Here is a 23,968-nt window from a genome sequence, read left to right on the forward strand (position 1 = left end):
TTCCATGATCATCGGTACTGATGAAGTCTCCTGACTCAGCCGCGTTGCACTTATTGTGCGGCGTAAACCGCAAATCTCTTACTTGCCTGGATTGATCTCATCGCGCCACCAGAGTGCGCTGAAGTAGTCACACAAGTTAGCCTTCAGTGTGGTCTTCCTGGGAACCAAACTTCGGGTCCTTCTTGCAAGCTGTGTCTATGTCTGCTTGTACTGGCTGTCGTCACATGTGTGAATCCCTTGCAGTGAACAAGCAGATGCTCCTGCCAAGGTGGCAAATACCACTACCACAGCCGTCAGTAACGCAGTTGTAGCTTCCCACTGCTCGAGGCACAGTGTCCGCAGGCTGCTATTGAGCTGTCATGCCCATGCTTGCGTGGTTGGGAGCAAACCCCTATTATTTCTGCCAGGCCGAGATCTTACCATAAGAGAGTAGTCACTCCTCATGCTGAAGTTAGGCTGCAGCTAGAACGCCGCTTGGAGGCACCACCTAGGTATGGCTTCCTATCCCACCACCGCAGAGTGTGAGTGATTTAAAACTGTGGAGCACCTCCTGTGTCACTGCCCCGCAGCAGACAAGTAACGAGCCACTCGCACCACCATACTTCATTACCACTGCCTCCGTGCGCGCTTGACCAAGGACCTCCTATTCCGCACTCATTGCGAATGCCAGATCTTCAGGGCAGTCATCATTCCCCATAAAGAAACATCTTGGGCAAACAGACGCTAGACGCTCGCCACCTTCTGCCGTTCAGGTCAAAGGAGATGCTTAATCTTCCTTCCTCCATTATCTCCCATTTTTTTGCTCCTTTACAGCGGAAAGTGCTGCTCGCGTCTATGTAGCTTCCTCAGCATCTCACGCGTCTTAATACAATGTCGCACAGAAACAACAACGAGAGAAAGGCATGCACGACGTTGAGCATGTTACACCGTCTAATGGTATACCCATTTACTACTTAGCTATGAATTATAGCCCGCCTATGCCATAGAGCTTGTGGAGTATTTTTCTATGTGTACATTTCTTCCTAATATATCCAATAACCTCTTTTCCTCGACAAAGCAAAAGAGTTTCATTTATACTAGTGTTATGAACAGATGCGTGTTCGCTTTGTGAGTGGACCTACACTGTTTCCCAATCAATGCTTCACGCTATCTCAAAAGGGTTTATCTACAAGATTACTTGAAGGTAGAGCCGTGCAGCAGAGAAAACCAAAATGCTGAATCACGTTACGACGAGCTGGAAGCATTTAGCCTCAACTTTGCCGGCGTTGTCCCATAGCTCCTTGTAAACGCAATAACGAGCAGTGCAACGGGGGTATTCGATTTTTTGTTTGACGCAACCGCAACCAAGAAACGTGTAGAAGAAAGTAGCTGTCGTGGTAATTGAAATCTATGAAGGACCAGGTAGATTTAAAATAACGTTGACACTGTGCGCGTGTCAACATTATTTTAAATCTCCCTGTTTGCGCACAGTTTGCCCCCGGCGCAACCGAATCCAAATCATATTGGTGCAGACAGCAAGGACTTCTCTGTTTAACTCGGTCCTCTGTCCAAGATTGACGCTTTCGAAAACCTCTGATCACTGTTTTCTCACAAAGTAACCTCAGGTCACAAAATTTACTTAGCCCCTGTCTCTTTGACACAGAGGGATGCAATAAATACTTCAGGAGAGCGAATTCGAGTGTTAAAGTACCGTGCATAACTCCCAAGGTGAGGGTGAGCCATGTAATATCCGGGGCAAATGAAGATGATATGATTCCGGCCGCCGCTAGCACAGATCCCCCTACCAGTACGGGAACTGTGGTGAAGATTTCGCTGAGAGGACCAGACAGCACGCCTGCAAGAAAAAAAAAGACATATGGCGTAATTTTTATTCGTCTAATAACATGACGTGAGCGCAAATTTGCCTTAGCTCATATAGACATTCACGACTCGAAAAGGTTGTTTCATCCAGGGCTCATTGTGCCTAGCGAAATGTACTGCCAAATCTTCAGGGTGTTCCACAGAAATTTAGTAAATCTCTTAAAATATACCTAAGCTTAATAGGAGAACGCTACTGCAAGGTCTTCGTGAGGTTTGGTCTGGACTGAGGCCATCTATGCGTTCTTTTTTTTTTCATTTGAAATGCGCGCTCCTTTGTACTTTCAGACTTCTTTAGTTGACGTGTTCTCTCGTGTCTTTTCGTATTTCTAGGATTGTTGCCTTTTGAGGCCATTCAGTGTGCTCGCAGTCGAATTGTTTACCAGGAGCGCCTGGGAAATGTGCTTTGGGGGAGCAGTGATGAGTTGTGTTACGGCGAAGAGGCACCTGTGGAAGAAAAGCGTAGTCTGGCACTGTTCCTTCGAAGCAACCTCCGCGAACGTAAGTCTAGACGAGGGGTGCATGTTTAGGTCCGGGGCAAGGCGAGGTGCGGTGCATGTTATGAGGTCCGGACTCATATTGGTCCCAATCAGACTTGTACGTAATGAATTACATGTATATAAGTAATTATAGTCAATTAGAGTCTTGGTAGGTTTATAGTTTAACCGTTACATTGTATGCTCTGTAACGCTCACATTAAGTAAATTACTTTTTAATTATTGAGTTACCTGTAACCTGTTACTTTATTGACTAGACAATTCGCAACAGGCGATGCAGCTTTGAAAATCTTAATTTTTGCAGGAACTACAGCAGGAAACCTGTGCTAGGCAGGAGCCTTCCGGATGCACATGAGGCCAGCAAACAGGTGATCTCAGTATTTGTTTCCTCGCCTTGATGGCTCTAGGAGATGTTGGGCGACAAATTGAACCGCTGCTGGTATGTCTCAAAACGACGGCCTCTTAGAACACAAATTTCACAACGTCATCGTTTGGCCGGAACCAGAAACGAGGAGTTCCGCACAAGTAGAATAGGACATTCGCTAGCGTAATGGTAGGGTGCCAGTGGTTGTTTCGGCTAACACACCCATACAGGCTGAGCCAGTCTTCGACGTCGACATTATCTTGGCCGCAGAATATGCGAAGATTGCGGGCATTAGTAGCCGTAACGTACGTTGTTGTCGGGGTCGCAGGAATAGAAGGAGACGAGGTGTCGTCACCGGGGGCCATGGCGGAAAGCAGGGCGATGCGGCCGCTGCGGAGCTCCGTGGCGACGACGACGAACGGCAAAATGTTACACAAACGAAGGATTGAAACTGGAGACTATTTACAAAATATATTTACAAGGAATAATGCAGCGCTGGCCAGTTCAGCCGCCAGATCGAGAGCCAGAGAGCGTCTTCCTCCTCTTTTCACTAGTGATGGCGCCTATGCGCCTCATTCAAGCAATCAAATACCACACGCGTGTAGCAATATGTACTACTACCCCTGCAGATGTGGCGTTTACCGGCTCTGTTCTCTACAACATTACCCAGCGTAACAACAAGCGCGGCCTAATATTCTCAGTACGAAAAATATTCGCCGTCAAGCGAATTGGTTCTTTGAGTAATCAAATTCATTTGTTTGTATATGTTCGCCGGTTAATGTAAATAGATTAATTTAGTTTTCTCGCTAGTTTTTGTACTCGAACGAGGGCGTTCATCGCCGAGTGCCAAATCGCTTAAGAACAGTTGTGTGAGATCAGCTGTTGAGCGAGAGCTCCCTGGCGTCTGACGATCTAGATGCTGTGATTGGTGGTGCTGTCTCACGTTTGCCTGGCTTGAAATTCTTTCTTGCCTCATGAGGCAGTGTACATTTCCAGGAAATACTATATTTGCAAACCTATATGTGACTACTTTCACTGTTTCTGTAGCAATTAGCAGCCGAAGCTTGTGCGGTAACCAAGTTTCTTGCAGAAATAAGAAAGTCCTAGATTGTTTACTAGATGCTCCCACTCGCAGAAGCCATTTCTTCCCGTTCTTATCGCTACTTTTGTGCTCTGGGCGCTACTTTTCTGGTCAATCACCGACGGTTGTAACGTCACTTCGGGTCCAGTGTATGTAGAGATGTATGAGAAGAGAGTACAGCAAGCAATAAAATCACGTGAGAAACAGTGCATATTTCATTGCCAGCTGTTCGATGAACGAGAGAATGTCTCATTCATTGTGTTCCCCCAAAAGCGCAGACACCTATGAAGAAGGGTGGCACACATAAGGAAAGTGCGGTAGCGCAGAATGATCAGCATCTAAAGACAACCACCACTCTCATCTAATACCGGTTTCTATATGGAAAGAAAGAGGTCCCCAGCAAGTGGAGTAACATAGCAAGTGGAGTAACAGCAAGTGGAGTAACAGCAAGTGGAGTAATAGCAAGTGGAGTAACATTGTCGTTTCGTCGCACGTGTGACCGCCTAATCCTGCTGCACAAAATCGTTCACGGATCATCTAACATTGAAGCGCCTATCTCGCTAACCACACCTACTGCGCGAGTAAACCGACGTACTCACCCCTTAAACATAGATCCCTTCGTTCCAAAAATAGATTGCTACAAGTTTTCTTTTTTCCCACACACTGTTGTATTATGGAATAACTTAGATGGTTCTCTGCGTTCATTGCCGACTAATGAATTTCAGAAAGAACTGCCTAACCACGTTGGTTGACATGTTATGTTCATAAGTTATGTAACCAACCTCTGCTATGTCTCTAAAATGAGATAGCAGTATTTGTAAATAAAATAAATAAGAGATTAATGCGATCGCCGATTTTGGGTGCGAGAAGATAGCACTTAGTCTTCTTTGAGACCTGATTAGTCACAGCGTAGGGTGCGACACTGAAATGTCAGGATCCTTATTAACTGCCTACCTGCAAACCCAATCAGGCTAGATGACTATTTTACATCGGGCCGTTTCAAAGGGGATGCCAATAAATCGTCATCACCAGGTTTTTCCTGTTATCGCGCTGATGTACTTTTGAATGCATCCTTATGGCCAACCAAAGGTATTTCTTCCTCAGCCAAAGGTAACATGGCGAAGCTCGGCACCGTACACCAGCGGAACCATCTTGGTCCACTAAGCAACCCACTGCGGTTGCTTAGTGGAAACAGCGGTGTGGGGATGCCGAGCACAAAGTCGCGGTTTCGAAACCCGGCCACGGCGGCAGCTTTTCGATGGCGGTGAAATGCGGAAACATCCATGTAATTAGATTGAGGTGCACGTTAATGAACCCCAGGTGGTCCAATTTGCCGGAGTCCGCCACTACGGTATGCCTCATAATTAGATGACGGTTTTCGCACCTTAAACACCGCAATTTAATTTTTTTTCACTGAAACATAGCTGTTCGAAAATGTCTTTCAAACATTGTGGCAGCGTCGTATACAACAAGGGGCGGCGCATTGAATCGAAGGAAGAAAAAAGTGCTCAGAAGCGCTCGTGCCACATTTTATGCGGTGCTTGCGCTCGGGCAAGAAAACGAACCTGAAGACGAGCCGATGCACTGTCTCTCTGTTTTAACGCGGACGCGTTAAGGGCCCCGTGTCGCAGAAAACCGGGCGTTCTGCATCCAGCAGCGTTATTTCTGAAGTACGCTTACCCAACAATGCAGGCCCTCCGTGTAGCGCAAAGGGGGATCGAAACTCTAACACAAACACATTTTGATGGGATAGTGTTTTCCTGCAGCCGCGTGAGGTCTATCTTAGTAGGAACAGCGCGGCTCCCTCGGTTCTTGGCGCGCAACCACACACACACACACACACACACACACGCACACGCACAGGCACACACACACACGCACAAAGTTCGCCTTCGCGCATAGCGTTGGCCGCCAGCGTTTCCCAGTAAACATTACGGCTACGTAAGGTGCAGTTGCCGGGAAATGTGAGAAGCACTCAGGGATCTCTGAATGCTACCGCATTCCACTCTTAAAGGCGAAGCTTAAGCATCCTGAAAATTGTGGAAGGCTTGTCTATTCCCGACGATGAAGCCTGTTCTTTCGACTGAAAAGGCATTCGCCTTTGCACAGCTCCGTCAAGTCACCGACATGTAAAAAAAGCGTAGCCAAGCCAACCTTGGTACAATTAAAGAAACATCTGATGATTCACGTGCGAACACAGCATTATGATTATCAGGCACGCTGTAGTGGGCGACTCTGGAATAAATGGGACCATCTGGGGTTCTTTACTGTGCATGCACTTGCACGGTACACGGGCGTTCTTGCAGTTTGCTCCCATCGAAATGTGGCCGCCGTGGCCAAGATTTGATGCAGTGCCCTTGCTTAGCAGCACAAGGGCATAGCCACTAATCAACCACGGAGGGTGCATGTTGGGTTCATATCTTGATAAGCGATAGCTTGCGCATTACTACAAGAGGCGCACGCAGATTTCAGTAAAGAACGCGGGCCTCAGTCAGCATCGTGTACGATCGTGTGCCTCAGTCAGAATCGTGTCATTACGGGTTATATGTACCGGGTTCTTGTCGTAATCGAGAGGCCGAGCGCCGAGATAGCAAGACAGAGCAGCGAAGGAAGGAAGGAAGGAAATCAACTTTATTCAGGTCCTGCAGGCCACGAGAGCTTTGGGCTCTCATGGAGTGGGCGTCTCCCACGACGGAACCGGGAGGTTGAGTTTCCTGGCGTCGTCGTGGACCTGCTGGACGGCCCAGAGTTGGAGAGCGAGTTCTTCACTCCGGATTGCCTCTTCAAACTTGCGCTTGTCCTGGTCGTAGTTTACGTGAGCTTGCGAGCACGGCCAGAGTAAATGATACACGTTAAGGGATGTATTGCAATTGGTGCAATGAGACTTGTCGTAGAGCTCAGGCATGTAATGGTGTAATCTGTTTTGAGTGGGGTATATGTCTGTTTGTAGCATTCTGAGTATAACCCCTTGAGCTCGAGTGAGCGTGCGGTGTGGCGTGCTATACTGTCTGCGTTGTAGGTAGTAGTGCTTAGTGATTTCATTGTATGTAGTGGGCGCGTCCTTATTCTCCGAGTGGTTGGGTGAAGCCGCGCGGTCTGTAAGCGCGCGCGCAGCCTCGTGTGCTGCCTCGTTAAGGTTGGGGACGTCGCCGATCTTCGGTCCTAAGTGTGCCGGGAACCAGTATATGAAGTGGTTCTTAATCTATTTCTTTGAAACAATCCTGAGAGGCTGTGCGCAGACCGTGCCCTTTTGGAATGCTCTGATAGCGGCTATTGAGTCGCTGTAGATATGGGAAAGATTGTCGTAGGTGAGCGCAACAGCGATCGCAACCTGTTCGGCCTGTTCAGGCTTCCTTGCAATTACCGTGGCTGCATATCTTGTGGATCCACGGCCGTCCACAACAGCCACTGCGAAAGCTTTGTTTCCCGTGTATGCCGCCGCGTCCACAAAAGCTGAGCGTTCACGGTTCGCCAAGGCTTGGTTAAGAAGGAATTGTCCTCTCGCTTGTCGTCTGCCCCTGTTGTTTTCGGGGTGTATGTTTCTGCGTATAGGGCGAACCATGATCTTGGCACGGATGTCCCGTGGGAGGTCCCGTGGGAGCGAAGCAAGCGGCGGCATGACGCGCGCGAGTCGACGGATCCCGAAATCGTCACCAAGCCTCGGGCGCGCGTTGAACAAAAAAGCGCGGGCTTAGCCTGCCCAGCAGATGGAAGGAGGAAGGAGAAGGGGGAAATGAATAGCGTGGATCGCGCTTCACCAAATTGCTCGAAGTAATAAAAACTGGGGATATCCATGATTTGCCTTACCATCTTTCGTAATGGCACTTTACACATTATAAAAATCTAAAATCGGGCATAAAACGCGCAAAACGAGAAAACAGGTCTTGAACAGACCGGTCACACTTACACACAATCAAAACATTTTCAAACGATTCTACGCGGAATGGACAAAAATGCATTATCACGTGTAGTCGCGTGTTACACGCTGTCACATAGTGAAAAGTCACTAACATTTTTATAGATTGTTGGGATGCCAGGCTCCTCACTCGCGAAATATCTCAAAGCGCGCGAGCACCAGGGAAATTACTAAACGAGTTTTATTCCGCCCTTGTAGAGGTGCTTACGTGGACTTATGGTTAAAACATGATACTTCTGTGTTAGGGGAACCGACTTCGAAATGAATCATTCCAAATGCGTTGTTTGTATATACAGCATGCTTGAGCACACGCCTTCAAAAATTTTGAAAGGTTCCCTGTGGTAGATACAAAATTGTAGCTCATGAGCTTTTCTACCCGAAGAGGCAGATATTACTTCGACAAAAAAATTGAAATTCATAATGGACTAATTAACAAAACTTCGATAATTACATGCTAGACTATTTACCCTATGACCCATAGTGCAAATACAAATACTACGTGTAATTCGCAAGGCGGATCCACTTAGAACGAATTCTCAGGATGACACCAATTTCTAGACACCAGTTAATCACCGAACTTTGGGGAAAAATGCATTGGCGTTCCAGTTACTTTCGTAACAAAACGTCGTTTCATGCATTCAAGCACAAAAGTACCTGGAACGCTCGAACTGAAAGTTCGGGAATTAATATCTCGTAGCTCGTACGCGTCATCCTTAGAATTCGTTCCAAGTAGATCCCCCTTGTGAAGTCCACGGCTAGAATTTGGAAATTGGAATATCGGCCAAAAGGTACTTAGTTAGGACGTTATTTAGTGCACTTGTGGTAATTATTTGATTATTCATTTCAACCTCTTGTGATAGCAGTGTGAAATGGGGACTACAATTCAGCCTTGTTATTCAGCCGTCTGTCGCAGTGTATAGGGCAAGAGACTTCTTCATGTTCATGGGGCAATGATTTGGAATGAATTGCCGCCTAAAAAATTACCGCAAAGTTGAAAAAGCTGTCTGAGCTTTTTTACACAAAAGATCAAAATATTATCGACTAAGCTGCCAGTGTTCTATCATGCAGTGTTATTTTTGTCATCTGAGTGTACATGGCCAATTGCAATTGTCTATTGAAGGATTCACTCTTTTTTTAATTTGCCTTTCCTCGTTTGTTCTTACTAGTTTCATCATCAAGTTTGTCCCCGACACCTAGCTGTAGATTCAATCTCCTTTAAACCGGCAACTAGCCTAATGGTATTCAGTGCAACTATTATGTACAATTTTAATGTTTACCTAATTAGGTTATTGATATTGAATGGATAATTGATTAATCGAATCAATTTAGAAGCGCTCACCTCCACAGCCAATGAGAGAACCGATCAGGCTCACAGGCCAGGAAGCGAGGCCACGTTCGACGTTCATCTGCTCCATGATTCCGACCATAAGGAAGCCGGAGCAGCGGCTGGAGGACGATTCCATGGTTGCCATAACGAAGGCCAGCACCGCCACCCACCAGCATTTGTCGATGCCCGCCGCCTCGGCCTTTTTTCCGATCCGTACTTCGCTCGACTTGGGAGCGTCGTGCGCATGGCAGCCCAAAGAAAATCTTGCAGGCTCGGCCAGGCAACTCGCCGGGGATGAGGTGGGTTCTTGTGTCTCCTGTTCCAACCTGGAATAAGCGATTATTACGTGCATCTGGAGGTAGCTTTAATAAAACGAGGGCGAGAGAGATAATTTTAGTTGTTGCTGGTGATGTTTGCCTGGACATACGCCTCGCGTATGGTACTCCAGAAAACAATTGTAATGCCTTAAATGGTCCAATCGTACATAATACACACGCACACAGCGTGTATGTGTAACGAGCAAATGCACATCCAGTAAGAAGTATTGAGGGAGCCTTGTCCAGATCACTGTCCCGGATGACACTCGCTTGAAACTAGAAGGCCAATTGCAGCGAAATTACGCAAGGAGTAAAAAATAGTTTAAAATAATGTAGACATACAATAGTCTATGTGAAATATTTCACGCTGAAATGCGAGTAGGTGCTTCACAAAACACTTGCGAAAATTGGTATTTTTCATCATCATCATCATCATCATCATCCTAGTTACGCCCACTGCAGGGCAAAGGCCTCTCCCATACTTCTCCAACTACTCCGGTCATGTACTAATTGTGGCCATGTTGTCCCTGCAAACGTCTTAATGTAATCCGCCCACCTAACTTTCTGCCGCCCCCTACTACGCTTCCCTTCCCTAGGAATCCAGTCCGTAACCCTTAATGACCATCGGTTATCTTCCCTCCTCATTACATGTCCGGCCCATGCCCATTTCTTTTTCTTGATTTCAACTAAGATGTCATTTACCCGCGTTTGTTGCCTCACCCAATCTGCTCTTTTATCCATTATCCATTCCATCCATTTATCCGTTAACGTTACACCCATCATTCTTCTTTCCATAGCTCGTTGCGTCGTCCTCAATTTCAGCAGAACCCTTTTCGTAAGCCTCCAGGTTTCTGCCCCATATGTGACTACTGGTAACACACAACTGTTATGCACTTTCCTTTTGAAGGATAGTGGCAATCTGCTGTTCATGATTTGAGAATACCTGCCAAACGCACCCCAGCCCATTCTTAGTCTTCTGGTTATTTCAGTCTCATGATCCGGATCCGTAGTCAGTACCTGCCCTAAGTAGATGTATTCCCTTACCACTTCCAGTGCCTCGCTACCTATCGTAAACTGCTGTTCTCTTCCGAGAATGTTAAACATTACTTTTGTTTTCTGCAGATTAATTTTTAGACCCATCCTTGTGCTTTGCCTCTCCAGGTCAGTGAGCATGCATTGCAATTGGTGCTCTGAGTTACTAAACAAGGCAATCTCGTCAGCAAATCGCAATTTACAAAGGCATTCTCTATTAACTCTTATCACCATTTCTTCACAGTCCAGGTCTCTGAATACCTCCTGTAAACATGCTGTGAATAGCATTGGAGAGATCGTATCTCCCTGTCTGACGCCTTCCTTTATTGGGATTTTGTGGCTTTCTTTGTGGAGGACTATGGTGGCTGTGGAGCCACTATAGATATCTTGCAGTATTTTCCATACTTCATATTTTTCATACCGAAAGTTAAAAGAAAGAAGAACGCCGCCATTACCACACGCCGAAAAAGGCGTAGAGTTTATACTTTAGAGAACGAACGGCCACGTCGTCTTCTTTTTTTGCTTGTATACCGTTCCCTTGTACAGCGAGTTGGTACCGGCCGTCTCGCAGCCACAGAGTCAGTATACTCTGCTAGCTGCTTCGTGCGCTCTTCCCACGTAGTTGCGCGCCCGCGATGTTTTCGTGCGAGGTATTCTCCGAGTCAAGCCATTATCTCGTTGTCTACGTTCAACGAGTAGAACATCGGTGCCTGATGTCTCCGCTTAGGGAGGAAGAGGACATTGCGGCGTGCACGCAAGAGGCGAGGCTTTAGTCAGGCGTAACGCGGACGCGATTCACGCATGGGACAGTTACGTTAGATGAAGGTTGTCACCGGCCTGCGGCGTCTTACAACCTTGCACCACTTTGCCGAAATGATTAGGCGTGAATCCGATCGAGGCAATAGCCAAGGCTGCCAAGCATTCATATCAGTTCCAATTAAGAGCCTCGATAATCCTTCGCTCCATCCTCTCGATGCTTCATCCGCCAGTCCCATCAGTGCTGCTGTTCTCTGTCCCTGCTCCGTGGCACTGTCCCCTGGCTGGAGAAATTTCACCAATTTGCTAACAACGTGAATATCGAACCCGCAGAGAGATAGTTGTCTTAAGCACCGTGGCATGAAGCCAACAAGAGCGACGCTCGTCCCCATCCCCACGATGTCTACACGAATGCCACCCTCATTGACAAAATTTCAGTCATAGCCCCCTATTTCTTGCCCACGCACCGACGCGGCCTACCCCTCCTGCTGCCCGGCCTTCAACAACCCATTAACGGCGGAATTGGCTGCGTTGTCTTTTCCATGCGTCGCCGTCCTCAAGCCTCCTTTTGCTGCCTTCACTCATCGCATTGTTTACTAAGGCTCACGGGCCTCTGTAAAGGCCTGCGCACGGCTGGACTCGGGCAATGGTGCTGTTCAGCCGATACACACGGATACACCTGTTCCCTGCGCAAAAACCGCATGAAATACAAGAAGTAGTCGATGCGCGAATACTTCTGCAACACAATTTTATATTTTCACTTTCGCGCACAACAAACCCACGGCCTCAGGAAAAGCGCGTTGTATGCATTTGCGGTTTGCTGCCAGCTGTGATCTTAGCATCTAGCAATCACTTGACAGCAAATCACTTTCTTGTTATAAATCTATACATATTGTTGCACTTGAAATCTAAACGTGTATGGAAAGACTAGGGAAGAAAAGCAAGACAAAAAATAAACACCGCACAATCAAGCACCAGACGATTTCTGTGATGTCTCCCTTTTAGCGACCAGCACTTTATCAACACCTGACACTTAACAGACACATACTTAAAAAATATATACTCGCCTTGCGAATTTCTCCGAGCGCGTGTTCCATTCACCTTTTTTTTTAATTCCCGATTGTTCCTTTTGTTTTCACCTCTTTCCACAGTTACCACAGTTGTTACAGAGCCGTTAGGAAGGCGATATATTTCTTCAGAGGCTAGCGGATGTTCTGTGCCTACTGTCTCTCTCCCAGCTCCGTTATTCGTTCCACAGGAAACAGTCGATCTTGAAACATGCGCCAATAAACCCAGGTCATTCCTCTGGCTGCAAACCTATGCTTTTTAGAGCGCAGCTCTTTGGCGTCCGTTCCTGGGTTTCGCGTCGTCGTCGGCGTTGTCGTCGGCCTCGTAACCAGCTCGCCGACGAATCTGCTCCGCCGCCGCGCATGCGCGCTGTCGGCTCTACGGGCGAGGGAGGATGATGGAAGGGAGGAGGAGAGACTGTGGAGGAGGGCTGGCTACACAAATGGCTCTTTCGCGTCCGTTCCTGGGTTTCACGTCGTCGTCGGCGTTGTCGTCGGCCTCGTAACCAGCTCCGCCCCCCTTTCATCCCCCCAGCGCTAGCAGCGACCGACTGATACCGCTTTCGTGAGTCCGCTACCGCACTCACGAAAGACGTCGTGCACTTCCTGCAACTCGCATTAACCGTCCATCGATCCACACCGATGTTAGTAGTGGGGGACTTTAATGTTGACATAAAGACAAACAGCAATTTCCTAACACTTATGCGGGAGAACATCCCGTTCCTCTAGCTCGTAACGCGTCCCACGGCTGTGACAACCTCGCGAGGCACTTGTATAGATCTCGTCTTTGAGAATCAAGCATTGGTGTACCAAGTCGAACATATATCAGTCTATTTCTCCGACCACAAAGCTTCCTTCATGACTGTCAAGAACTGTTAGTGGAGTCTTTGTTAAAGGAATACGTGTGAAAAATAAAAAAAAAATTCTGTGATAGCGCATACATGTGTTGCTCGATTTCTTTGCCTCAATCTATCGAAAAGGTGAAACAGCTTATTTGCTGCGCTCAAATTTCGTATTAGGAAGTAACGTAATCGTGGGTAATTTTTTTTTATCTTGTAGCAACGTTTTTCGAAAATCTGATCCCCCAACAGGTTAAAATGGGTCATCTGCTTCGATTTTAGGTTTTTTTTCTCACGCGGCGAAACATTAAACACGATTTTTAAAAGGGCCTCCTGTAAAATATTGTAACGAGACAGTCTTCCAGAAATTATTCTAGACTACAAAATTTATTTCAACTGAAGTAAATAATTGGATTTTACGTGCGAGAACAACGAACTGATTATGAGACCCACCGTAGTGGGGGACTCGGAATTATTTTTAACCACCTGGGGTATTTAAGCTGTACCCAATTCCCGGAACACGGGCATTTTTACATTTTGTCCCCATCGAAACGCGGTCGCCTTAGCCGGGCTTTGATACCGTGCCTTCATTGATAGCAGCTCAACAGCATAGTCGATAAGCCACCACGGCGGGTGCCATGCAGAATTCTTACTTGCAAATGCTGAAAATTTCTGTTGAATTTGGGTGTCCTGCGTTTCTTTCTTCCATTCTGTACGACGGCAGTCCTCGTTTTATATCTCGTGCTTGTGTACTCTGCGAATATAAAAATATATGCGAATCAAACACTTATCCAATCTGCACCGTTACCTTTTGCCACGTGAACACGTAAAAATAAAAAGATCATGATGAAACGATTGTTTTTAGCATAAGTTAGCAGAGTTTGAAACAAAATATGCCTCAAGATTATCACAACGGTGCAATAGTACCAAATACTAAGCCGCCTCAATTACACCATATTGAGTGGGCGTAATATTCTTATGATACTTCAGGCACTTCACACTGGCTACTAGGCTATGAATTTAACCATTTTTCCGCCAATTCGAGTGACTGGTTAGTCCATTGTCAAATGATTAGCGCATGGGGCTGCTGGCCTGTGGGAACTGGGATCAAAGGCAGCTGTCGCCCCTACATCTGTCACTGGCTACGTGACGCTGGACATCTGCTGCTCTTCAGTCAACCACTTTCACACCAATTACGCCAACTGCGTCTGCGGCAGTAATTACTTCTTCATTGAATTCCGATCACTCCAACTTGTATCAGTGAGTACGGTCCACTGGGCATGCGCCGCTCTTTAATGAACGTCTATGAGGCCACCTTTGATGACTTTTAATGTGCCACGTGTTATGACACGAACGAAGAAACGAATTCTACTCACTGTCAGTGGCTCGTTCAATCGGCTTGGTGATGGAGCAAGAGCAGCATTCTGCTTGCCGCTGCTGAAATGAGTCTTGAGCGTGCGCATACTAAGCAAACCAAGGGCGTAATTCACCAAGCTGCGCCGTTCGTACGCAGTTCCTTAGCCAAAAGATTATTATACTACGGCGAGGGTGCAACCGAAGTGGCGCCGCATTTAACTTACGGCATCGTATGAGAGTGAGGAAGAGACAAAGTCCGGATTCAATGAGAGGAAATGAAAGAAGTGCGGTGAAATGATGATATTATTGCACATCACGTATCTGCAGTCTAGGTTATATGCTTACGGCAAATCACTGCACACCCCTTTTCGATGGCTTCCTTTCCGGGCGTCTGCTACACCGCCCCCAAGAGGAAGCGCACTCTCCTGTTCACCGCACCGTTGTCAATAGGATGAGACTGTCACTCATAGTTCTCACATTTCTGCGGAAGATGGGACTGAAAGACACATGGTGATATACTTGGCGCCGAAAGGGACGCTCAGGTGGAGCAATTCCTTGGCAGATCCGCTAGTATAACCAAGACTGTAGGAACATAAGCACCACCACCACTGTATTACGAAGCGATTTCGTGTATTTATTGCAATAATAATTTAAAAATGAAAAAAGCAAAGCTGCACAATAAATAGATCCCTATTGCGAAACCCAGTGCCACTGGGACCCAGTGCGCCTGATTATGGGCCCAGTGCAGCGCGCTGGATGCTGGGGCGCTGGGATCGCGCAGCGTGCTGGGAGGCACTGGCTACTCGCGCGAAAAACAGCTCTAGCGCGTTAAATATGCGATGCCTGGACGCCGTATATATTTTTTTGAATATAGAAAGCAACAAGGAGCGTTTTAGTGCAATAAAAAAACACAAAAATAAAACTGCTACGACCAGGATTCGACCGTCCACCTACAGATCCGAAGCCCGACACCTTACCACTACGCCACGCCAGCAGACGGAAATACGAGCGTCATTTACCATGTCAAAGCCGAGAAGCAGTTTGTTTCGCAACGCTACGTCTTGTACAGGCATGGTTGATGCGCTATCGCCCAGCAACTAAAACTCACGCCTGTACCAGAAAGAAAAGGTTGCTGTCCGTATTCAGCAGTATGCTTGGAAGTGCCAGAACATCGATTTTCACTTGCGATCGCTATTTTAACTTCGAAAAAAGTCCTAAATGAACCGCCGACCCGGGACGGTGTATGGGCTGTTTCTGCCGATTTCGATGGCCGTTTCTTGTTCTTCACGCAAAGGATGTGCAACGTTTCCTTAGTTCAGTGATGCCTTTCAGTCAACACGCCTGTCTAGTCATATATCTTCGTCAGAGAAGCGCAGGCTAGTGCTGGGAGCCTTCGGCGATAGCGCATATACCTGTGTTTATGACGCGTCACATCAGCGGTCATCGCTTCTTGTGCTGACAGTGTACACATGAAAAAATTGTTTATTTAAGAACACCGATGCGAAAGCTTAAATATAGAGTGATTTATCCTTGTTATATTTCTTGATACCTGAGCCTAGACGCGCCGATAGCGTGAGGACGGACTCGGCTGATACGCTAGGCCTAAGCTTCGGTGGGGACCGATCTCGGCGCGGGTAGCTGGCGAAAGCTAAGAAGTGCGTACTTTAGCCTCAAACGTTTTTTCAGTACAATGGGCAACCAGCGCTGAAGCTTCGCGTGCCGACAGCAGCGCTGTAACACACAGCCTAGCGAGCGGTAGACACAGTTTCCAGTAGCACACGCAGTGATTTCGTGTCAGCAAATTCACCGATTGTCTTGAGTCACACTTTTCACGGCTCCTCAAACGGCAGGGAACCGACGTGCTAGGACGTAGCAGCGCATGCGCTCTACGCAGCGCGCATGGCCATGGACAGAACTTGGCTGGCCGCATCGGGCTAGGCAAACACTCATACAGGCGCACGTTTCTTATCGCTAAATATGTCGTGCCATCTTCGTAGCCTCCCTATCGGACGGTTTCAGCATATTTTAGTAACGCATGAAAAATGTCGTAGCGCCTCCTGGCCAGCGCTGGTTCCCCATAGGGAAAGTGGAAGCGCACGAATCACTTCAGCTTTGTTATCGGTGCGATAAAATCATTCAGCGATAAGCTTCGAACTCGGGGTCCATCGCGCGTCTGAACGACTTCTGCATTTCATGTCCACTCCACAACACTGCGACAATTCCCAGTCAAACGTTACGTGCGAACTACTTAAAAACGCGGCGTCCTCTGCGTTTACGTGGTTTCGTTCAAGAATTTAGCTATCCGCCAAGTACAAAGGGAAAATAAAAAAAGCGAAAGTGATTTTCAGTTTCAAGTGCGCATGAATAAACATGGGCAGCTCACGCACCTTTATTCAAAGCTGGGACACGAAATGGGGTTTTATAACCCCAAGATATAGCGTTATTTAGGACAAAAGACTAGTATCAAGCGATAAAATTGTATGAATTAAGTATTAAATATTCAGCAGCGCACGTCCATGCGTATGGAACCAGCGCGGCACAAACACAACCAGCGCAGTTTCCAGTGCGAACCAGCGAACTGCAGCGAGAACCAGCGCGTGTACAGCACAAACCAGTGCGCCCCAGCGTCATGGCAGTGGAACCAGCGTCTCTTCCAGTGTAACCCAGCTCTTATCCAGCGTTCTCACTGGTGTCCCAGTGAGTCCCAGCGAGTGCCAGCGTACCCAGTGCGACCCAGCGCCAAAAAGCGCGCTGGTTTCACGCTGGAAGACGCTGGGAGACGCTGGTTTTTGCACTAGGGATCATAGGGCATCGACAGCAAAGCCATCAACACCAGTACGTTCATCGGTATCGTATGTGATCCCACTACACACGCGTGCAGGTCCGCTTCATACGCCACGCACAGGCTCCAATTATTTCCCTACAAGCAATCGGTACACTACGGAAGATACTTTTCGACCATCTCGTGGAGCGCCAACCACGTCAAAACGCACGCTCCCTTTGCATAGGTTCCCTGTCGAGGGCCCGCAGAACTATTAAAGTAGCCCTGAAAGTAAAATCTAAAAGGAATTCGTTGCTACTGACATTCCCAATGTTATAACAGAAAACTTCGCTACGTAAAACTCCGCGCGTGTATGTTTCAATTGGACATTTTATCAGCGCTCATCGCTTTTTCTTGGCTTTACTCCTCAGCTGACAAAAAATGATGAATGCTCGCATCAAGGAAATAATTTATTTTGCTGGTTCTGGTGGCCTCAATCCCACAGAGGTTAAATGAAGATAGGCGCTAACAGTAACATTTTGCAGCCCGGTAATAAATTGTATCGGTTGGAGACGTCAAGTCCTGGAGCCGGTAACTACAGTGACTGTCATAGCCCGAATGGCACATCATAGAAGTTAAAGCTAATTAGTCAACATCACCACGATAATCAGCATCAACGTTTCCATAAGTTTGCCAGCTTCATAAGAACGCAGGTTCTAGTGCATATCAGAATACTGCGCAGCACCGTACGCGACGCACATAACGGTTGTACATTCGAGCTGGTTTTCGATGAGATAGGTTAAAGCAGTCGATCTTGCTATATCATGCACTTCGTTCGGCGTCGTCAGTACACATTTAATGCGAGGACAAGGTGGGAGTGTTCGTATCCCAGCCGCCGCATACGCCGTTGTGTAAAAATGCGAACGCGACCTCGCATTGCGAAATGAACTGCGGCGCAAGAGCAACAGTGTGTTCGAATTACGGAAGACATTTTGATGCTGTAAAACGTCATCAGCGTATTTTTGTGTCCACTTTGGGACCAAGGCCTCTCCTAACGATATCTAAGTATCGCTTACCTAGGGTAGCTCGTTCGAAGCTGTGCCTGCAAATTTCCTGATTTCGTCATCCCACCTAATATTCTGCCGCCGTCGGCAGCGCTTTCTTTCCGCTTGCAACGACTCTGTATTTCTATTAGACCACCAATTATCTGTCATGGGAATGGAGTAACCTGCCCAGCTCGAATTTTATCACCCTAATCTCAACTACCGCTACCCCCGTTTGCTCACTGATCCATACCGCTCTCTACCTGTCGTAACATCTTTCGTTTCATCGCTTGTTTGCGCGGTCCTTAACTTGTTCTAATAAAATTATTAAATTATGGCGATTGAGGTGCCCAAATAACAGTCTGATTAAAAGGCACGCCGTAGTTAGGGACTCCGGAAATCTGGAGGACCTGGGGTGCTTTAACGTGCGCCTAAACCCAAGTACAGGGGTGTCTTCGCATTTCGCCCCAATTAAAATGAGGCCGGCGTGGCCTGGATTTGATCCCGCGACTCCATTTATTTTGTTCTCAAGCTTCCTTCTTAACCACCAAGATTCCGCCACATACGCTAGTACTGGTAAAATACAAATATTGTACCCTTTTCCTTTCGAGAACAGCGCCGACCTGCAGGTCATCGTATAGTAATGCCGGCCGTAAGCGCTGCCGGCTCATTTTCAGTCTTCTGTAAGTTTCCTTCTCGCGACCAGGATTCTTTCTAAGTAAATGACGTAGATAAACGTACTTTTACAAAACTTCTGCAGGCTGGCTGGCTATCATTAATTCCCGTTCGCTTGACAGGCTATTCAACATTGTCTTTGTCTTCTGGATAATAATTTCCAACCTTCTTACACTTTGTCGGTCAAGATCCTCAATAAATTTTCGCAATGTGTCCTGAGCATTGCCAAAGACGAGAATGTCATCGACAAGCAGAGGGCTGTTGAGGTTTCCCCGTAGATCTTCACTCCTATCCCTAGCCAGTGTAATAGCTTCAATACTCTCTCTAAGCATGCAGTGAGTAGTGAAGCGGTATGAGCCTTCGAATAGAAGATGAAGAAGCGCGGGAACCGGAGGGACAGAGGAAGAGAAGGGAGAAGAAAGAAATAGAGGTAGGCGAGATGGACGCCAGTTCCACAGCAATGCTTTAAGTCTACTGTGTCCTTTAACTAGGAGCGCTACAAGTAGCATAGGAGAGATTGTGTCTCCTTGCTTGTACCATTATCACCATCATCAGCCTGGTTACGCACACTGCAGGACAAAGGCCTCTCCCATACTTCTCCAACAACCCCGGTCATGTACTAATTGTGGCCATGCCGCCCCTACAAACTTCTTAATCTCATCCGCCCACCTAACTTTCTGCCGCCCCCTGCTACGCTTCCCTGCCCTTGGGATCCACTCCGTAACCCTTAATGACCATCGGTTATCTTCCCTCCTCATTACATGTCCTGCCCATGCCCATTTCTTTTTCTTGATTTCAACTAAGATGTCATTAACCCGCATTTGCTCCCTCACCCAATCTGCTCTTTTCTTATCCCTTAACGTTACACTTATCCTTCTTTCCATAGCTCGTTGCGTCGTCCTCAATTTGAGCAGAACCCGTTTCGTAAGCCTCCAGGTTTCTGCCCCGTAGGTGAGTACTGGTAAGACAGAGCTATTATATACTTTTCTCTTGAGGGATAATGGCAACCTGCTGTTCATGATCTGAGAATGCCTGCCAAACGCACCCCAGCCCATTCTTATTCTTCTGATTATTTCTGTCTCATGATCCGGATCCGCCGTCACTACCTGCCCTAAGTAGATGTATTACCTTACGGCTTCCAGTGCCTCGCTGCCTATTGTAAATTGCTGCTCTCTTCCGAGACTGTTAAACATTACTTTAGTTTTCTGCAGATTAATTTTTAGACCCACTCTTCTGCTTTGCCTCTTAAGGTCAGTGAGCATGCATTGCAATTGGTCCCCTGAGTTACTAAGCAAGGCAATATCATCAGTGAATCGCAAGTTCACAAGAATCGCAATGGCGGACAGGCCGCCATTGGAATATGAATCTGGCAACGTTTAACGCTAGAACATTATCTAGTGAGGCGTGGAATCGTTTCACTATTAAATAGAAATGATTGCGATTGACCTTTACTAGAGCGCGCTGAATCTGTCAGGTGCAATTTCATAAAGAAAACGAAAGACGTCTTCTCAAATTATGAAATGTTTATTTTGCTCTATATAAATGCTCGTTCCGGGCTTCTGCATTCATCCAAAGTTGTGGCACCAGGTAATGAGCAGTCGTATTATTTATTTATTTATACATACTGCAGCGCAATTAGCGCTAGAGCAGGAGTGCTTTAAGAAAATGTACAGAAAGCGCATTGGAGAATACAGCGGTAAACACAAGTGAACCCTTTTAAAGAGCACAGATGAAAGGAAAATACACAAAAATACAAGTGAACACATTTACAAAAGAGCACTGATGAAAGAATACACAAGAAGTTATACAAATGTTGCCAGGCGTACCCATGCCTGATTATGCCCATGCCCATGATTATGCATCTGGGATGGTGTTTGCAAAAATTTGGGATGAGCATGAGCGCATAGACCCAGGTAATAAATTCCAGTCTTCGATTGAGCGGGGAAAAAAGCTGAATTTGTACATGTTAGTACGTGCGTAGTAGGGTGTTAAGTTTAGTTCATGATGTCTTCTCGTTGATGATCCCGGCGCGAAGGTAATGTAATTATCATTTGAGAGCCTAAATAAAGAATTGACAATGCAATGCAAGAATGTTAATGATTCGACACGGCGACGAAAAGAGACCGTGTTTAGGTTCAAGGAAGAAAGTGTTGAAGAGGGTGAAAAGTCGCGATTGTAACGATGACATATAAATCGCACACCTTTTTCTGTATAGCCTCTAGTTTATTAACCTCTAACTGCTTATGCGGGCTCCAAACTACAGATGCATAATCAATAAGAGGGCGGATCAGAGATTTATACATTAGTAACTTTGTGTCTTTAGGAGATCGGGTTAGCGTTCGCCTCAAGTAACCTAATTTTTTTTAGTGCTTTACTGCATATGTAGTCAATGTGTTTAGACCATGACATGTTATGCGTAAAAATGACACCAAGATACTTATACTCAAAAACCTTATCTGCTGTACGGCCATTGGACGAGTAACTGAAAAGCGAGAGGGAAGATTTGTTGCAGAAAGACATCAGAACGGTTTTATTGAAATTAATCTTCATTTGCCAAGTGTTACAGCAATCGCAAAACCTAGAAAACGACTCTTGAATGCGATAATGATCATTAGAAGATTTACTCACTTCATATAGAACGCAGTCATCAGCATAGAGACGGATGTTAGAAGAGTAGTGAAGTGGCGAATCCGTTATGTATAATAACAAAAAGAAGCCGCCTAAGGATGGAGCCTTGGGGCACACCTGATGTCACATCAACAGTAGCGGAGTCAGCCGAACTGTATGAGACGAACTGGGAGCGAAATGAAAGAAAGCTTAAAATCCAGTTAACCAAATGAGGATTATTCAGTACAGCATTAAGTTTAGCAATAAGTTTAGAATGTAAAGTGGCGTCAAATGCCTTCGAGAAATCTATAAAAATGGCATCAACCTGGTTGCCTACGTCAAGGTTAAATGAAATGAGATGCGTGAACTCAACTAGCTGCGTTAACGTGCTAAAACCGCGCCTAAAACCATGTTGCATGTTAGACAGTAAATTATTTGATTCCAGAAAGACCGTGATGTGCTTATGAATGATGTGTTCCAACATTTTGCATGACTGTGACGTCAGTGAAATTGGTCTGTAGTTCGACAAACACTGCTTATCTCCAGATTTATTAAGAGGGAGCACTTTGGCTAACTTCAATGAAGAATGTACAGTAGATGATGATAAGGACTTTCTGAATATGACAGATATTTTGATGACCACAACGAATAACGAACAAGATACGCGTTGTGTATCCCGTCCGGACCGGTGCATTTCTTAACATCCAGGTTTATTATAAGGTTCACGATGCCTTCGCAGTTTATCTCAACGTCACTGATTGCTTCAGAAGAAACTATATTGGTAAGTGTCGGGATAAAGTTGTTATCGGGAACAAACACGGATTGGAAATACTTGTTGAATGCATCGGATATCACCGCCGGGTCGTTGGTGACGTCATTATCTATTCTGAATGAAGTGGATGAAGCATCGCGAGGTACAATAGAAGACCAAAATTTTCGTGGGCTAGTTCTTAACAAATTGTGCAGGCGAACGCGAGAAAAATCCTCGGCATTTTGCAACATAAGATTGAGTTCTTTCTTTGCCTTAAGAAATCTATTCAATTCCATGGGATCAGTGCCTCTTCTGGAACGCCTTAACCTTCGAACGCGACGGGACAAATGCAAGATATCGCGAGTCATCCACGAAATGTTAGAATCTTTCTTAGTTTTAATGGGCACAAAACGTTCGATACATGATTTGACAAGACGCTCAGAGTAATTAGCAAGGCAGTTGACGTCCTGTTTGTCTGCAAGTGCACTAAACGTATCGAAATGATGAGATAAGTCATCAGTAATGGAGTTGTCGTCCGCACGAGTGGAATCAGGGAAACTAGTAAACGTGTAGGGGGATATAGAAATTGGACAGGAGAGTGACACTAAAACGCCTTTATGGTCTCAAATACCATCATTACCTCGCAAGAAAAGTCACGTTCGGCTAGGTTAGCGCTTTAAAAAATAAGTCAAGGACGGAATTTAATCTGGTTGCACTAGGAACAACCTGGGTGAGACCAAAATACATGGAAATGTTGATTAGTTCTTTACAAACAGCTGTGTCGCGACCGACTGCAGACAATGATGGCCAATGGATGCCAGGGGCGTTGAACTCACCCATGCAGATAAAACTCGACGAAGCAATGTTGATCTCGCTCATGAAATTTGAAACAGGATGAAGAACATCAAGAGTAGAGCCGGGGGGACGATATATAACACTAATCACAATACACCGATTATGAACGTAAATTTTACACCACACGGATTCTGTTTCTGGAGGCGAAGGCAAGACTGAGAATCGTAGATCCGACCGGATAAGCAGTGCCACTCCACCACCGGTACCGCTAACCCTGTCTAAGCGCACGGCAACAAAACCGGGTGGAGTGAACTCAGATTCGTAAATACCATTGTGCAGCCAAGTATTTGTGATGCCGATAACTTGGGGGGAATGAACAGATATAAGGGACAATAAATCAGGAAATTTTTTAACAATACAACGAGCGTTTATATTCTAGACAACAAGGTTCTCAAAACAACCAGGATGAATTCAGGAAGTGGATGGAACGGAAGTCAAATGGTCAGCCTCAGAAGAAACACGTTGAGCGGGTGCCATTACTAATGAGTTTGAACTGTCATCCCAGTTATAACGAACCTTGTTAATGAAAGCATGCTCGTATCTCAACTTCACAACAGAACCGCTGTCCCGAAAAGAGGCTTATGCATCCCAGATTTTTTTTCCGAATTACCCGAACCCTAGAAGAGAAGTCTTCTTTAATGACGAAATTTGAGCGCTTGAGTTCTGAAACGTTACTAAGAACCTCGGTTCTTTCGCTGAAGTTAGAAAGTTTAAAAATGACTGGACGAATGTAACCAGTGCGTGCTCTACCAAGCCTGCGGCAGTGCTTTATATGAGGGCAGCTAGTCATCAGGTGCTCAGTGAACACACATGAAACTGCAGCCATCATGGTGGTAGCGTTTTCATCTATTACTTCAGAAATACTGT

The 23,968-nt window shown here is 46.3% G+C and overlaps 1 protein-coding gene across 1 annotated transcript in view; it reads right to left on the minus strand.

Moving 5' to 3' along the window:
• LOC135900983 (monocarboxylate transporter 12-like) overlaps positions 1-23,968 on the minus strand; it is a 69,174-nt gene that overhangs the window by 44,322 nt on the left and 884 nt on the right. Inside the window, exons 2-4 of the mRNA XM_065430609.1 lie at positions 13,707-13,807; positions 9,055-9,368; positions 1,691-1,834 (exon numbers count right to left, since the gene is read on the minus strand). Coding sequence (XP_065286681.1) covers positions 1,691-1,834; positions 9,055-9,368; positions 13,707-13,807 — 559 coding nt within the window. The remainder of the gene's footprint in view (positions 1-1,690; positions 1,835-9,054; positions 9,369-13,706; positions 13,808-23,968) is intronic.

This window comes from Dermacentor albipictus, chromosome 2, assembly GCF_038994185.2.
Source record: "Dermacentor albipictus isolate Rhodes 1998 colony chromosome 2, USDA_Dalb.pri_finalv2, whole genome shotgun sequence".
In the NCBI taxonomy this organism is placed as follows: domain Eukaryota; kingdom Metazoa; phylum Arthropoda; class Arachnida; order Ixodida; family Ixodidae; genus Dermacentor; species Dermacentor albipictus.